The sequence below is a fragment of the Urocampus carinirostris genome, chromosome 8 (assembly GCF_059441175.1).
Source record: "Urocampus carinirostris isolate Australia breed hairy pipefish chromosome 8, RoL_Ucar_1.0, whole genome shotgun sequence".
In the NCBI taxonomy this organism is placed as follows: Eukaryota; Metazoa; Chordata; class Actinopteri; order Syngnathiformes; family Syngnathidae; genus Urocampus; species Urocampus carinirostris.
Window position 1 is genome coordinate 33,126,733 of NC_142356.1, and position 17,382 is coordinate 33,144,114.

The 17,382-nt window shown below is 38.1% G+C and overlaps 1 protein-coding gene and 1 pseudogene across 4 annotated transcripts in view; one reads left to right on the forward strand and one right to left on the reverse strand.

The window, feature by feature from the left end:
• The first annotated feature begins 4,969 nt into the window (after positions 1–4,969).
• On the forward strand, positions 4,970–5,059 carry LOC148361692 (U2 spliceosomal RNA; annotated as a pseudogene).
• Positions 5,060–6,303: 1,244 nt separating this feature from the next.
• Positions 6,304–17,382, reverse strand: part of ldb1b (LIM-domain binding 1b) — a 53,293-nt gene continuing 42,214 nt past the window's right edge. For all 4 annotated transcript variants that reach the window (XM_088342441.1, XM_088342440.1, XM_088342443.1 and 1 more), the window contains exons 3-11: positions 16,168–16,212; positions 15,898–15,973; positions 15,712–15,814; positions 15,469–15,641; positions 12,083–12,205; positions 11,916–11,999; positions 10,655–10,778; positions 10,209–10,354; positions 6,304–8,906 (exon numbers count right to left, since the gene is read on the reverse strand). In XM_088342441.1, the coding sequence (XP_088198567.1) occupies positions 8,676–8,906; positions 10,209–10,354; positions 10,655–10,778; positions 11,916–11,999; positions 12,083–12,205; positions 15,469–15,641; positions 15,712–15,814; positions 15,898–15,973; positions 16,168–16,212 (1,105 nt within the window). In that variant the 3' untranslated portion in view covers positions 6,304–8,675. The remainder of the gene's footprint in view (positions 8,907–10,208; positions 10,355–10,654; positions 10,779–11,915; positions 12,000–12,082; positions 12,206–15,468; positions 15,642–15,711; positions 15,815–15,897; positions 15,974–16,167; positions 16,213–17,382) is intronic.

Genomic DNA, 17,382 nt, shown 5'->3' on the forward strand with positions numbered 1-17,382 from the left:
TTGTGATTAAGGGCTATACAAATAAATGTGATTTGACTTGACTTGATATAATAGTCTGTAGTAGTCTGTTGTCTGTGCAGCCATTTGAGACTTCCTGTGATTAAGAGCTGTACAAATAAACTTGACTAGACTCAACTTAAGAATACTTATAGAAATTGAAAAGAAAAAAAAGAGAGAATACATTTAAAAAGCAAAAGATAGGTATGACAAGCATTCATGGTGCATGATTATGTGCATATCATCAAGTCTAACCTGTGAGAAGTAATTGTTATATAGTAATCATAGAATTCAAATTTTCTCTCACCAAGAATAATGATGAGTGTCAACGTATTTTTTTCAAGTATTATGTTTATGACTTAACCTTTCTCTTAAAGAAATTAACACCCTAACCCAGGGGTCGGGAACCTATGGCTCGCGAGCCATATATGGCTCTTTTGATGACGGCATCTGGCTCTCTGAAAATTTCTGAACGAAACAAATTTTACTAATAATGTTACTTTAGCAAAATAAATAATAATAATAATAAAGTCAGAAAAAAACATGTAAAAAAAAATGAATAAATACACACATTTTAATTTATATATATTTTCACCTGCAACTTTTCGTTCAGGCACGCAGCTAAGAGCCAATTTGTTCTCCGGTGAGCGGGAAGGTCCGCTACCCGGAAAGTCTAATTTTAATTGATAATTTACAACAATCTGCACAAGTCATTTTGAAGCAAAGAAGAAATATTTCCTTTCGTTTTTGGTTAGCTTTTTTTATGCAGGGTGAACCCTTCTAATCAAGATGACGAAAAGGAAAAGCAATGAAGATTACCGTACGTTTCAGCAGGAATGGACAGAGCAATTTGCCTTTATTGAGAGAGCAGGTTGTGCAGTGTGTCTTATATGTGTAACGGGTGTAATAATAACTTTTATTTTATTGAAATTCCTGCTAAAATATGTGTATAGTTTTTGGTAAATGTCCTGCAATGCTGAGTCCAACAGTGCCATCTGCTGGTATGGGGTGGGGTTTGGTTTTGGCTTCTAACATGTGACCAGGAGGCGGGGTTTGTTGTCAGTTTTCCCAGAGTACTACAAAGGTAAGACATATCTTTTGGTGCTCCACAAAATAAGTTAATTTTAAACATTATAACCCCAGCTGACAAATCTCTCACCATGCATAGTAATGTGATTGATATTGTCAAGCTGTTTTGATTTATTTTCGTTTTGTTTCTGTTTTACTAAATCTTAATTCCCCTTGTAGAGATCAAAGAGATCAAACCCAGCAGAAAAAGCTAATGTTGTGACTCATCCATTTGCAGGTAAATTGTACCCATTTGTATACTCATTATTGTTTTTATTCCTATTTTTTCATATACATTAAAAAAGGATGATGTTGGTTAAAATTCAGACTAAAGAAAAACATGTTGAATTCATTGTAAACGTTAAAAATCCACTATACGATCTCTTGTTAAAAGTATCTTGTTAAAATGTAAAGATGTAAAAATGTATTGTGATATTCTAAAATGTATTTTCTGTAAAGTGAAAAGAAAGCTCTTTGATATGCTTTGTTGTCAGTTTTACCAGAGTACTACAAAGAGATCAAACCCAGCAGAAAAAGCTAATGTTGTGACTCATCCATTTGCAGAAACTGTAATAATAAAAACCTCATCATCCAGTCCAGCGTGAATGTGGATCTTTGGTGGGACACGTACACCGCGGTTACATATGCAATGATAATATTTCCTCGATGAAACGGTCAAATATAAAGAGACACTTCGACACACGCCATGCCACATTTTCAGCGAAATATCCAGTGGGAGACAAGAGAAAGAAGGCCTGTCAAGAACTACTTTCTACAGTCCAGGCGAGTCAGCAGCAGCTCCGTGTATGGGCCAAACAAGGTGATTTTAACTCTGCTAGCTTTGCTGGTTCTTTAGCAATTGTGAGGAGCGGGAAGCCGTTTACAGATGGCGATTATGCCAAATCATTCATGCTTGATGTGGCCAACGAGCTTTTTGACGACTTTAAGGATAAAGATAAAATAATCAAACGGATAAAAGATATGCCTCTTTCAGCAAGAACTGTGCACGATCGTGCCATCATGATGTCGAAACAAGTGGAGAAAAAACAAGTGAATGACATAAATGCAGCAGTTTTTTTCCCTCGCTTTGGATGAATCAACAGATGTCAGTCATTTATCCCAGTTCAGTATTATTGCACGCTATGTTGACGGTGACTCGCTGCGTGAGGAAAGTCTTGCCGTTTTGCCACTAAAAGGGACGACGAGAGGAGAGGATTTATTCAAGTCTTTCATGGAGTTTGCAAATGAAAAGAATCTACCAGTGGATAAACTTATTTCTGTGTGTACCGATGGTGCTCCGTGAATTTAAAGCACTGTTGTATGAAGAGGAGAATAATTATCCCGGTCTTGTTTTGCACAGTAATGTGCGTTGGCTGTCAAGAGGGAAGGTGCTTAACCGTTTTGCAGCTTGCCTGAGCGAAATACGGACTTTTCTTCAAATGAAAGGCATCGAGTATCCCCAGCTAGCGGACACTGAGTGGCTCCTCAAGTTTTATTATCTTGTGGACATGACTGGACATCTGAACCATCTCAATGTGAAAATGCAGGGCATTGGAAATACAGTCTTATCCCTTCAACAGGCAGTCTTTGCATTTCAAAACAAGCTGGAAATCTTTACTGCGGATATTGAGACTGGTCGTTTACTACACTTTGAAAAACTGAAAGTATTTAAAGATGAGTGCACAGCAAGTGACTCCCCTGAACATTTTGATCTCCATCAGCTCGCAGTTTTCACATCTTCTCTCCTGACGTCATTCAAAGCACGCTTTGGGGACTTTCGTGAGCACACTAGTCTTTTTCAATTCATCACTCATCCGCACGAGTGTGATTTGGACAAAGTAAACCTGAGTTTCATCCCCAATGTCTCTGTCAGAGATTTTGAAGTAGAAGTTGCTGACCTGAAGGCCACAGACATGTGGGTTAATAAGTTCAAGTCACTGAATGAAGATTTGGAAACCCTTGCACGAGAACAAGCAGAGCTGGCAGGCAAACACAAATGGACAGACATGGACAGACTTCAGCGCGCAGACCAGCTGATTGTCAAAACCTGGAACGCGCTTCCCGTCACGTACAAAACACTGCAGCGTGTGAGTCTTGCTGTATTGACCATGTTTGGATCTACGTATGCATGCGAACAGTCGTTCTCACACCTAAAACACATCAAAACCAACCTGCGATCACGTTTAAAAGATGGAAGCCTAAACGCCTGCATGAAGCTGAACCTCACCACCTACCAACCGGACTACAAAGCCATCAGCAAAACCATGCAACACCAAAAGTCGCATTAATAGTAAGTCAGAAGTACTTTTCTTATCAATAAATACCTTTAATTTTATTTTGAACAACGTGTTATAACAGAGTCTTATTATAATATATATATTGTTGGTCTTCTTCGATTTAGATAAGAAATTGCTGACCTGAGGGCTTCAGACAGCGGTGAACAAGCAGAGCGGGCAAGTAAACATGGACAGATATGAATAAAACCTCAGCCTGCAGACCAGTTGATTGTTATAATTATAAATAATTGTTAGTTTTTGTTATTAACTTACAATGTTGTTCAAAATAAATTCTGTCTTATTATACTATAAACTCGTTGATTTTCCTCTTCCATTTAGCTGTTTTTGGTATTAAATATACATATGGCTCTCCTAGGATTAGATTTTAAAATTTGGGTTTTTTCGGCTCTTTCAGCAAAAAAGGTTCCCGACCCCTGCCCTAACCACTTTAAAAGTACATTGTGTAATATTTGACCACAGGGTGGCACTGTGTTGTTTAATGCGGACGAAAACCAGTGCCACAGAGCACAGGGTACAACAAAGATGCCAGACAAATAAAGAATTTCTCTACGTATTATAAAACTTAACATTGGTATGTCAGTTCATGTATTTTTGCCCATTATTCAAATAAATGTATTTTTTACTGGATGAAGGTTTTTTTTTGTACCACAAGGAGGCACAAAATATTACACACCGTCACTTTATCTGTGTTAAAACAAATGTCCAAAATCAGAGAGAAGTGGGACATACTCGTCAAGTGGAACTGAAATATATTAACTACTGTATGAGGATATCAGAGTGATCCAATGTTGTATTAAATGGTGACTGATGATTGAATCTACCTGTTTGTAAACAACTATCTGTCATATCTGTCAATGTATGCGTTTGCCCGATATTTGATACGTTTTTTTTATCATTTCAAGCCCATCTAATTTTTTTACACCGCTCTCCTTTTGCCCATTTCGGCTGTAATACGGATCATCTCAGTCACTAGTAGAAGCTGAGGTGTGAGAGTTTGTCCACAAGATAATAATCAGTCGTACACTACACATCTGGAATCTCTAGAAAAGTGTCTAGGAGGAAGCCATTTCTCAAAATCATCCATAAAAGATCTTGTTGAAGTTTGCCACAAGCCACCTATGCAACACATTGAATAAAATTATCTGGTTAGAATACACCAAATAGAGTGTTTGGTCACAATGCAAAACGTTTTGGGCATAAAAGTAACCCAGCTTGATACCCTAAACTTACCATCCCTGGTGATAAACGTGGTGGCTGCTTCATGGTTGGGCCTGCTCTTTTTCAGCACGGACAGGGAAGGTTCAAATATAGATATTTTAGATAAGTGTAACAAAATACAAGACCATTCTGGAAGAAAAACCTGTTGGAGGGTGCGAAAGACCTGAGACTGTCATGACAATGATCCAGTCAAAACTACAATGGAATGATTCACAAAACAAAGTGAATCCAGGTGTTTAAGTGGCAAAGTCTAAGTCCAAACCTTCAGAGGACAGTAAAGGTTCTGTTATAAGGGCAGAGAGCATCATGACGACATCACCACGAAGAACAAAGAACGCTCAGTGGCTATCCGGTGTGAACGCTCAGTGGCTATCCGGTGTTATGGCCTCTTTGATTTTTGCATTTCGGAGATGGAATATGAGCTTGCTCTGTCCACTCCACGCATCGGCCCGGTATTGCAGTACCTCCGGGAACGGTGCATTCGCAATGATCGCAGCAAGGCTTTAGGGCTAGGACCTTAGCTTGGCCTTTTGGCTGAGAGTAAGTGTCCCGGCTCCTAGGCTTTGTAGCGTATTATGAACTGACCGATAACGGATAATGGATAATGAATAACGAAGATAGATCAATAACCCTTAAAAACCCCACTTTAAAGACAGTAAAGGCAACACAGCAGATCATTAGCTGCCCTCTCTGGTGAACATTTATTAAACCTCAGCAGAGCCCAAAACATTATCAAGGAACGGTTACATCCAGGTGTCTGACTGTTTGACCTGCAACCCTCTGGTAGGCACTACATGTGCATCATTGTCACCAACCCCTCTCTCACCATCACATGAATGAATGAATGAAAACTTTTATTTCGAACATAAAAATAAAAACAGGACAAAAACAATGAGTCAACAACAAAATAATGTCACATAACATGTTCGAAAAGGGGTAGTCAAAAGCAGCAGATGCTTATTTTTCCTACCCCTTCATCTTCCCCATTACCCCTGTCCTTCAGCAACTCAACTGGATGTCACCTAAACCGACTAAAAGGGCACCCATAACCTTGCCCCTCCCTGACTCCTTTACATTGCCACACCATCCCGCACCCTCAGATCTTTTCTCTCTCTCCATCTCATAGGAAACGCTGTCCGTCTCCGCTCCGGAGTTCCAGAGCTTTCAACCTCTCTGCCCTCCAGCTATGGAACTCATTACAACCTGACATGTGACATTCTGCCACCCTGTCCACCTTCAAATACAGAATCAAAACCCACCCTTTCAGACATGTCTATTCATAATCATTTGTTTCGGATTAATACTGACACCCCCCCCCCCTTTTTTTAACACCACTTTGTCTTTATTTTGTATTTATTACTTGCGTGTTTTAATTTTGTTTGATATTCTGTGTACAGCGACATTGGGTGTCCTGAATGGCACTTTTAAGTAAAATGCATTATCAATATTACCAAAACAAAAAGGAACGAATAATAAACAGCTTCTTCCCAAGAGCCATCACCACCTTGAACTCCCAATAAACATGAGCATAATGCACATGCAGAAATGTCCTGTTCTTTTAAATTGGGTCCCACTTGAATATGCCCCCAAAAAATACAGGTAAAGTGTTAATTGTTTGAAGCATGAAATGTGTCAAAAGCTTGACGTTCAAAGCACTGTATGGTACAAACCTGGTGATTAAATGCAACAAGTATCCATTTTAAGTAACTTCAGAAACATTCCGTTAAAGTGAAAATGTATCTTTTTATTGGTACCATACATTAATTAGCAAGGGCAGAAACTAACCAAATGAAAAAATAAAACAAATACCAAACAAATTTTCTATGGGGTTGGACGAAGGTACAAGTCACCATTCAAACTCAACTTTAGAATGGGCTGAAAGTGTAACAAAAATAGAAATTTACAAAAAGCTGACACTTCACTTATGAAAGCGATGCATCTCAGAAGGGCCAAATCAAGAAGATTTGAACATTTAACTTTTTATGACTCATGAATAAACTTTGTAGGCTAATGTGTTACAAACTATGCAAGATGAACATAACGCTAAGTTGGTTTTAGAACATATTTGAAGATGGCACAAATAAAAACATTGTTTTTTGAGGGGTGTTTAACCTTTAAAGCCAGTGGTGAAATGAAAGTCAATCATTTCAGCACATTCACTTGACATCCGCTTGAATCAGCTCAAGCAGTACGAAAGAAAATCTGGGGGACCAACAATTTATGTAGACATGAAATGACAGTGAATTTCTGAATGTCCTAAATAAATACAAAAGAAAAACAAATACACAGGATACATATTCCCATGGTGCCATTGTACCCTCAGATATTTTGTCATATCATTTACACTACCCTTAAAAAGAGGGTCGAGGAAAGAACTGGTTATTTTTTTTCCTCTTTTCTCCTATTTTGTTTCTTTACATTAGATCAAGATGGCTTTAGGTATATCTAAGTAAGAATACATCTTATTACAGTCAGACAGAACTTTGCTACTACCTTAAATATACAAGCACAAATACACAAAATTTCCAATTTCCAAAAGCAACTCAAAAGACAAAAATAAAACATCCACACTTGAATAATTTTTCTTTTATAAACACAAAAGATAAAACAATATATTTTAGAGGAGGAATAAAAGTCCTGTGGTGCTCCTTGGTCTGTAGCTTTTCAGTATTGGTACAAAAAAAAGAACTATTGAACTGAGGATGCTTAATAGAAATTAAATTCATTCTAGGGAAATATATACTGTATAAAAACTCTTAAAATGTGTAAGTGTGTACGTTGCTTACGTCAGAGTCTACTCAGAGATGGCTCATGCACCAAGGGACTGAAACCCCTTCCATCGGGTTTGTGTGTGTATGGTTAAGTGTGTAGGTTTAATGTGAATTGTTGTGTCCCACATTTTGCAAGACGTTTCTGAATTCTGATCTGCTCCAATTGGCAAAGACACAAATGCTTTCAGGGATTCTTTTCCTATTTTCTGGCTTACTCACTTTCACTGCCAGAGTCTTGCGAGTAGGAAAAAACATTATGAAAGAATATTTAAGAATGTACATTGTAAGTCAACCCTTTGTGATTGCTTCTGAATTGACTAACAAATGACTGTAGTAATGTTGTGCTAAAGATGATAATGACTAAAAAGAAAAGCGACTAACAACTGGCTGGTTGCATTGTTGCAGTATATCACCATTACCACTTGCCCAACCCTCATTCCGTAGTAAATGATGATTATCTGACACGATTGCACAATGACTTATGCTGCTATTACTTCTTTGTTACCACACATTTAATGTTTACATCGGGTCATATATGGTTTTTGGGTTATTTAGGGATATATATTATGGATATCTTCTTGTATTTATTGGATGAAATGATGCTCAAAACAAAGTTCAGTTGGTCTTTTTAACAACGACAATCAATATTCTGAATCGAAATTATTTAGGAAACTGATCTCCCATAAGCCTCGGCTTCAACCCGTGATAGCTTTTTTCTTTTCGGGGGATATGTTAATTTTTTCCATTCGCGTTGCTACAAAAGAAAAAAAAAAATGAAGCAGAATTTAAAACAAGAACAATGAAAATAAATCTCAAGTTCTCCATCAAAAAATAGGTTGCTAGTGCCTTGATACAATGGAGCAGTCCAGAATTGAGTTATGAGATTGGCGAACGAGCTCTCCCTAAGCAACTCGCCACCATGGCTACGTCACACTGCCTTGTAGAGTTCTTGGGTTTAACATGGGTTTAGTACTCTCCCAGATTCAATCACCATGCCCTTCCCCCTTCATTACAACCATCACGTCGCCGTCCAAAAGTGGAAATTAGCAAGAGCAGACAGGACATTTTGAGTATGAACTGCAGAAAATGACTGTAAGGGCAGGAGGAGCTGTCAGGTTGGCAAGTCACAACCATAATGTATCTCTGACCGGAAATTTAACTGCGCGCCGCCTGGCACCGTGGGTTGGAAGAGTTCGAGCTCAGATCGCATGTCAAGGGGGCTGCGGAAAAACCTGTTGCTCTCTTGACTTTTAGCTGATGGAGGGCTCAGAGAAGGGCGCAAGGGGATTACTCTAAGGAGGAGTTAGAAGAAGGAACCCAGACTCTATTGTGATGCCTGCGAAGTGGGGTTGTCGCTCTTGCTTTCCTGGCTGGAGGGCGCCTTGTTGTTCCAGGGCGAGTTAGAGCCCAGAGCTGGGGAATTGTTGAAGCTATCCTCGTCATCAATACCGTTGGCTGCGTCAAATTGGGTGTTCTCCAGACGCGTGATCAAACGCTCGTCCTCGTCACCAAACTCCCCTCCCATGAGTGTGGGCTCTCCCACCACCATTACATCCTGCACAGATTAAATGACATGTTAATGGACGGGAAACACTCCCATCAACATTTTGGAAGTCAGTTTTTTGATCAAAAAAAGTAAAAGATGTAAGGCTCCAGTGCTAAAACAAAATACATCATGGGTACGCAGTGAATACGCAAACCTGTAGATGCATGAAAAGTGGTGGACAACCACCGGGCCACCGTGGGTAGTTTTTGTACCGGGCGGCACATAAAGAAAAGTGAATCCACAATTTTATTTTATTTTTTTTAAACTTATTGTAATTTTAATAATAATAATAATTTCCTTTGTATAGTCATTCTTTGTAACAATGTACACAGAACGAAATGTCGATACACCTGACCCGTTGTAGCGAGCCGATGCAGCCGCAGCCAACAGAGGGCGCCGCCATTTTACCAATGTTATAAGTCTTAGGTACTGACACTACTAAGTTTTAGACTGAACTTGAACTGGGTCATTGAAGTGGTATGTTTGAATTAAAATCAGTGTGCCAAGTGAGGTGATTTCTGGGGAACTTTGTCATACAAAAAAAAAAAAAAAAAAAAAGTGTATAGGGTACCTAAAGCAAGTTAAATTCAAGACTTTTTAACGCCCTTTGAAATCAAATTTAAGACCAAGTCAAAAAAATAAACACACAATTGAAAAAGACAAAACACAAATATTTCCTGCACACAATACATCCTGCATCATACGCGTTATCTGGCACAGCTTTTAGCCATGGCGAGAAACATTCAATGGGACAGCTACTTAACCTAAAAATTACACTTTCCTACAATCCAAAGTAAACGTCTCTGTCCAAAATAGCTGTGTATTTTGGGTAGAACTAAGACGTGTCTGCTCCTAAAGGACCGACTTAAACCACATTACCGTTCTAATAGTTCTGTTATTGTGATCATGGGATGTTGCCGCAAAAGTAAATCAGTGAATTGTTGCTAAATGTTACCAATTTTTTTTTTAGTTTAAACATGTATAAATCTAATTACTGTGTTCAAATTCTAAGACAGTTGGATCTAGGACATTTTAATGCCAATTAAGGCCTTATTCTTAGAATGATGAGTTTAATGCCTTTTAAGACTTTAAGGATCTGCGGGAACTCAGGACCAATCACGAGCAATACCACAACAGCATACAAAAGTTCTGCCGCATGCACGGTGCTACTAACCCCTTCCCTAACAGTCACATCATTGTTGGCGAAGAGTGACATAGGAGCATAAATGGGCCTTTAAACATATTTATGGGCTTGGATGAATCAACACATAATTACGTCAGAATAACAGTACCATCGTTGATTGCACTTACTGGAACCTGGCTAGACAAAGGGAAGCCACTTCCTGGACTCTTTTTCTTGTTGTTGTTGTTATTAGCTCCTCCTCCTCCACTGATAGTGCTGCCACCTGACATTTTACGCTTCCGTCGTTTGTTTGGGGCCTGTCTTGATGGTTCAGCTACACACACAGAAAGCAGGTAAACATTTTAAAATATTCATCAAAGGTATTGGAAAGAATGTTAACCCATTTCTTTTTATCTAGTAAAAACATTTGGGTTTCAGACTAAAAGTTGATAACTTCCTCAACAACAGTATCAGTTCATGTGACGAATGGATGTATTCAATAGCTCAGTTGATGACTTTCAATCAATTAAATATTTGATAAACATTTGCTTGTTGCTACTTTCTAACCTAAATTGTGCAACAGAGGAAATTAATTTATATTCGGATGTGTAAATGTTGAACATTTTGTACATGCCTGGGGGTGCCACCATTCGTTGCCATTTCTGGAAGAGGCAAGTCTTGAGGCAGTCTCTGGGGCTGAGGCTGTATGTCTTGTGTCTGGACATTAATTCCTGCATGGGCTCCAAGATCACACATAGCTGGAAAACATAACATGTGAAGCAGGCGATTAAAAAAAATAATAATAACAAATTAAATTAAATAAACACATGCCAAATATTCAAATATCAATTGCCAACTTTTCTAAATTACAAATGTTCTTGATTTGTAACCCGTACTGAAAGCCCAAGGTGGTAAAACATTGATTTTATAACCCTGTCAATACATAAAATCCAAAATGAAAAATATATATATTTGGAGAAGTAAAAAATATAATAGATAATGGAGGGGGAAAAATTAAACGAAAAATTGTTTCAGATTGACTGACAGAAGGATAAAGTCAAATAGACAAATGAATCTAGATTAAATACAAATAAATATGATGAAACAAAAGACAGCAATATACAAATATTGAAAATGTAAAAATATATCTTGTTCACAGTCACCTCGGGATTTTATTTTCAAATTGTGTGATATGATCACATAGATTCTTGTGAATATCAAGGCCTGTACTTCTATCTGAGTGCCCTTTCCAAAGCTAGGGCCAAGAATACAGAATCTGAGCAGATAACTGGCGAATACTTTTTACATTTGATAAACAATTCATGATGTAAGAATCTGCAGCAAAAAATAAAAAATATCTAATAAAACATCTGGATAGAGATTTAATCCTATTTATCTTCAAATCATTTTGACATAGATTTTGTTTTTACATTTTCCATTCATTTTTTATATATGCATTTAATATTTTACATGTATTTAATTATATAAATATTTATATGCCGTTGTTTTAATTTATATTTATTTTATTACATCATTTCTGAATTGTATCGGCTTCAGTTTTCACTTTATGTCTTTATAAATATACCCGTTTTCAGTTTTTGCATTTTTGATCCTTTGTCGGACATACTAATTCCACTACTTATCATAACCAGCAGAGGGCAAAAGTAAATCTGTAATAGCTATTGTTTTTTGTAAAGAAAACTGCCGTTTCTGACTTGTATACAATAATCACATGTAAATACCGTAGCCCACAATATATCACCCATTAGTTATCTAGTAAAGACAACACACAAAATCGGCATGGTTTTTCAGATTACGGTAAAATTTAAAACAATCTTATTGAAACTAAATATAGGGTGACACAAAGAGAGGGTCCAATGTTGTCTTTGACTTACTCGGAGGTAGTTTAGAGTAGAATTTGACAGGCCACATCTTGTGATATTTTTGGACAGCTGGTCCAGCATCTGTGGGTCCTGCGCCTGTGACAAAAATGTACACGACAGAATAAATGACATGAGCAGATAATAACAGCATAAAAGATTCCGGACTGCTGTGCACTCACATGCATGGCCAGTATACTGCGAGGGATGAGTTCCCGATGTTGTCGGATGCTAAAGTGCCACGTTTTTATCCTCATCATATCGTCAAACATGAACTCCAAGTACAGGCGGCCCTCAACACACACCTACAGTAGGGAAGTCAGAATAAACTATATATGTTAATAATCTCTTCACTTTGCAAAATTTATGTTGGAGTACTCCTTAGGTTAGGTTTGACCGCAAAAATTCCATCGTGGGAGGGGGCGTCTACCTTGAAGGGAAGGCCCACTTTGGTCAGCTTTCGACTATACGTTTCTCCTATGATGTCGCCCGCGCACCACAAAAAAATAGCACGACGTTTCAGTTTTTCTTTTTTGTGTACATGGCATGGATTAGGGCTGCACAATTTTGGGAAAAATCTATTTGCGATTTTTCAGACCAGTATTGCATTTTCTGTGCAATTTTTTGAGTACTTAATCCTAGTGAGCAGTGTTTCCCATAGAATTTTGTGAGACCCCACTGGGTGGACAGTCTAGCATGCGGCCCGTGGGCAATTGCGACCTGCAGTGTGACAGTCCAAAAAAAAAAGTACATGGGTATAAGATAAGAATTTATTATAACAATACATATACCAAAGCAAATACAAGGAGCCTCTACTGTACCCGCGTACTTACTTTAGAGCAGTTCAAAAACGTTTGACATATGTAGAAAAATATGTCTAAAATTTAAAGCTAGGTTCTGTTAAACCCTTAATGTTCCTTTAAAATTAGCGTAGACATTTAATCCAAGAAGTACCCAAAGTAAATTGAATGCTGTTTTCGAACTGTTTCGAGCACTCGGAAGTTTTGTCCCAAACTGAAATAATCACAGCAAGTGCTATTAACATTGAGTAATCTGAGTTGGAACACTCAGCAATAGAAGGTTTTTATTCTAGCCTGTTTTTTTGGGCGAGGAGGGCAATAAAATGCCTGAAAAAAGTGTAGCCTGGGCATCTTGGCTGAAAAAGAAGTGACTCAATAGCTTGAAGCCTTACCTAGTACCTTGTCAAATTTGATCACAATCCGAAAAACTAAACATTGTATTTTACACATTTTCGAATGGTAGTTCTAAGACAGGCATGTCTAAAGTCCAGCCTGCGGGCCAGATACGGCCTGTAATCCAATTTTTACTGGCCTGCGGCCTCTGTTATAGAGTAGTATGTGGCCCACCAGTAATGTTGACCGCAGTATAGAATAAATTTGTACAAAAAAATAAATTCTACATTTAACTAGAAAGCCCTTTGGCAACCCTCGCCATTTCAGGAATGGCGACTGTAAATAAACAAATAGTTGACTATGATGGTTGACGCTTCCAGGACAAGTGGAAATTTGAGTATTTTTTTCACCAAAATCCAAAACCACGCTTCTAGAATTTAAAACGGGAGCGCATACGCCAATGTGCACTGGAGCTCGAGTCAAGAGAACTTAAAACATTAGCGTGCATCAAGCGAAGCATAACGCCACCAGTAAGTCCTCCTTCAAATTGCTTCAGTTTTGACTGTTGCTTCTATTATTTCTGTGAGCATGCATCAAGTTTTTGTCACTTTAAGCAGTTTAATATCTCTGTCTTCGTGATCTCTATTTTAGCTTAGTTTTGCGGTTTGCAAACGTTTAGACTAGGCACGGTCACATGAAAGCACTTCTGTAGCGCGGTGATTTATGGGTATTGTAGTTGTTCTTTTCAAACATTTGTGGGGATTTAGGGTAAGCGTTCACAAAGCGTTCACCATGGTGCTGTGAAATGCTCTGCCCCCCCGAGATTCGATCTCCAACTTAAGTGGAACCGTTTAAATCTAGGCTTAAAACACACTTATATTCTTTAGCTTATGAATGACCTATAGTTCATATTGACAATATCTGAGTATTGTTTGTTATTGCAACATCGTTGAAGCCTAGTCATCCTTGAAGAGAGATTACCTCATGTGCTGTCCCTTCTCAAGGTTTCTTCATTTTCCTCATGCTGAGGTTTTTGAGTTTTTCCTTGCCCTTGTGTATTTTTGGATCAGGGGATGGTTTAATAAGTAGTCTGTAGTTTGCAATAATCTTTGGTCTGTGCAGTCCTTTGAGACTCCGTGATAAGGGCTATACAAATAAACAAGACTTAACTTAAAACACCATAATTGCGGGGATACGTATCATGAGCTGTCTCCCAGGAGACGTTGTAGTTGAGCTAGGCCGGCTTTAGTTTTCGGGTATTTTGTTTAAGACTCCTTTGTGTGACGAGTACATTTTGAATCAAGACTTTAAGCTTTCCAATGAAATGTGGCAATTCATTGACTGGTGACATCGTGAAGACACAACTTTGCTTCTCAACAGTGTGACGGCCCACTGGCGGACATTCAGAACGTTAAGGGGTTAACACGCATAGTAATTGAATTTTAAATTTACCCGATCATAAACATTGCTGATGTTTTGAACATGCAGTGTGTTGAATTCGTATTTGTGATCTTTAGTTTTACAGCAGACTGGGTGTCATTAAACAGACATAAAGCATGCTCAGGGCGCACAAAATAACATTTAGGTTAAACACTTTCTGCAAAAGCAACAGTACATTTATTTGCAAATTTGGTCTCGGGGACACCACAAAGCTTTGAATATTGGTTCCCTTCAACTGTAACAGTTTTACAATCCTGAGAAGTCAAAATAAAAACCCTGAAAATATTTTAACAAATTAGCCAACCCAGGAAAAAACATTCACCTTAATTTGTTTTTTAATGTGTTATTTTTCTCAATGTGTTATTACAGATATTGAAAACTGCCTTTTGTATTTGGTTGTCACTCTTTAATATCTGGTGAAAAAAAATCTTCCGCAGAACAAGGCGTAACAATTAAAATTACAAATTTTGAAAACTGCCTTTTGAATTTGGTTGTCACTCTTTAATCTCATCTCATCTCATCAGCCGTACCGCTTATCCTCATTAGGGTCGCGGGGAGGCTGGAGCCCATCCCAGCCATCTCCGGGCAGTGGGCAGGGGACACCCTGAACTGGTTGCCAGCCAGTCGCAGGGCACACAAGGACAGACAACCCATTCGCTCATTCACACCTAGGGACAATTTGGACCGGCCAATTCACCTGAAATGCATGTTTTTGGAACGTGGGAGGAAACCGGAGTGCCCGGAGGAAACCCACGCAAGCACGGGGAGAACATATAAACTCCGCAAAGAAAGTCTGGAGCTGGATTTGAACACATGACAGGTTTCCATGACATGAACTGTGCCGCACAAGCGCTAACCACTGCGCCGCTGTGCTGCCTCACTCTTTAATATTTGGTGAAAATAATCTTGCACAGAACAAGGCTTTTTACATTTAAACCTGACATCAGAAATTGTAGAAGCTGTTTGGTAGGCAGGATCGTCAGTAACTCACTCACCTGTGTGAACATTGGTTTTCCATTCTGGGAGACCATAGTGCACTGATCGCAGTCAAGTGAGACAAAGTTGTTGTGAAATGACTCCTTGGGGTGTTTCAGGACATAGTAGAGCTCTGTGGCACCACCTTCAAATATACTCCGAAAGTACCTTGGAATCAATGTCCGACCAATTGCTTGATGGGAGAAAAACAAGCAACAATTACAAAATATTAGGTTTTAAAGTTGGGCTATGTATGTACTTACTGTAACGTTTTGGCCCATCTTCCAAACAGAAGGTGATGGTTAACATTGCGTCATCTTCAAAAAACTCCGTAGTAAATGCATCCCACCATAAGTTATCGCACTCCTAGAGTTTAAAAATGTAAAACGGTTTCATTGACCATACACACAGGGCTAGTGTTAGCAAGAAAAGTTAAATAATTTACAAACCTCTGTCCAGTTCTGTAGCCGTTTATTTAGTTCAAATATTCTGTAGTCTGTCTGGTTGCCATATGGTGTGTGCCTCCTGCACCATAAAAAGACACCAGGACAAAACAAAAGAAGAGCAGTTGGCTTGTGGTAATAAAGCAGAAAGGAAATTCTAAGCTGCCGCACTATCAGGGATGTTTAACAACCTCATTTAGCTTAGTCAAACTTTATGGCTCAACTGGATGCAAAAGTCGACAAAATTATCTGTGAAGTGGTTTTATCTTGCCTTACCCTATGCCTGGCTCCAGGTATGTGGGAGGATACATTGGGGTTGGACTGGAAAATACATAAATATATAGATAAATATATATACATTTTTATACTACCTGTAGTGCAACTAAACCTCAAATAAACCTGTGCCAAATAGGATGAGACAGTAACTGGTACAATAGCCAATTACATTGTTTTTAGTCTGTCAACTGAGTTAACATACAAAGTGCCATTTGTTTTTAAGCACAATAAACTATTTCTACAACATTAAAGCGAGTAGAACAGACCAAAACAAAATATAAAGATTCCGTTTGATTAATAAATCAATTGAGTTTTCCCTAATGAAGAGGCCAACCTGGACGCTCAGTACTTTAAATCACCAAAGAAAAAAATGTAATGAAATAGTTGCTTTTGCTTGAATTAGAATGATTATTAACTATTTGGCATAGTTTTGACCAATGTCAAAGTGTTAACAATTATCAAAATGTTTGATTATTGATCGAGTTTTACCTTAAGTACTGATGTAGATTAATTTTACTTAAGTATCCCTGTTCAGCAAAATTCCCACCACATTGTGAATATTGTTGACCAATGCTGTCAATCCTGCATGCAGATAGACGGACATAAAACTGTAATCCATAAAACAATAAGTCTGCATCAAGGATTACAACTATTATTTTTATAATTTATATAGTATACAGCTTTAGCTTCCATTGTCTTTACTTTGACGGGGTTTAGAAAAAGGACTTTCGAATGAGAATTTTCACAAAGAATCAGTTTCAAAGGGATGAAACCTTTGGCCAAGTACAGTCATGCGATGGTGAAGCTAAGAAGTGACAGTATTATAATAAATTACTATAATTTTATTCACAATCGTCATTAGAAACATCATTTTTTTAAATGGCTATTCCCACCCCCTTTAAAGAAGATACATATCTTTTTACCTTATTAATTTACAAAATAGATCATCTATTGTTGTGGATATGGCATTTCCAACCAGATTTTGTATTTTGAAATATTTTCATTTATACAACAAAACTCCTCACATATTTTTTTCAATTAGTTTATTGATAAACTGAAACCGGGACCCACTTTAACATTACTTTTATGGCACAGAAAAAGACAGAGAGAGAGCAATTTCTTAGGGCCATTTCAACTCCTTCCCAAAAGATCCAACTTGCACTCTCCTGAAACTGAATAACCACCTAGGTGAAATATTTCTCGCATAGAAGTAAT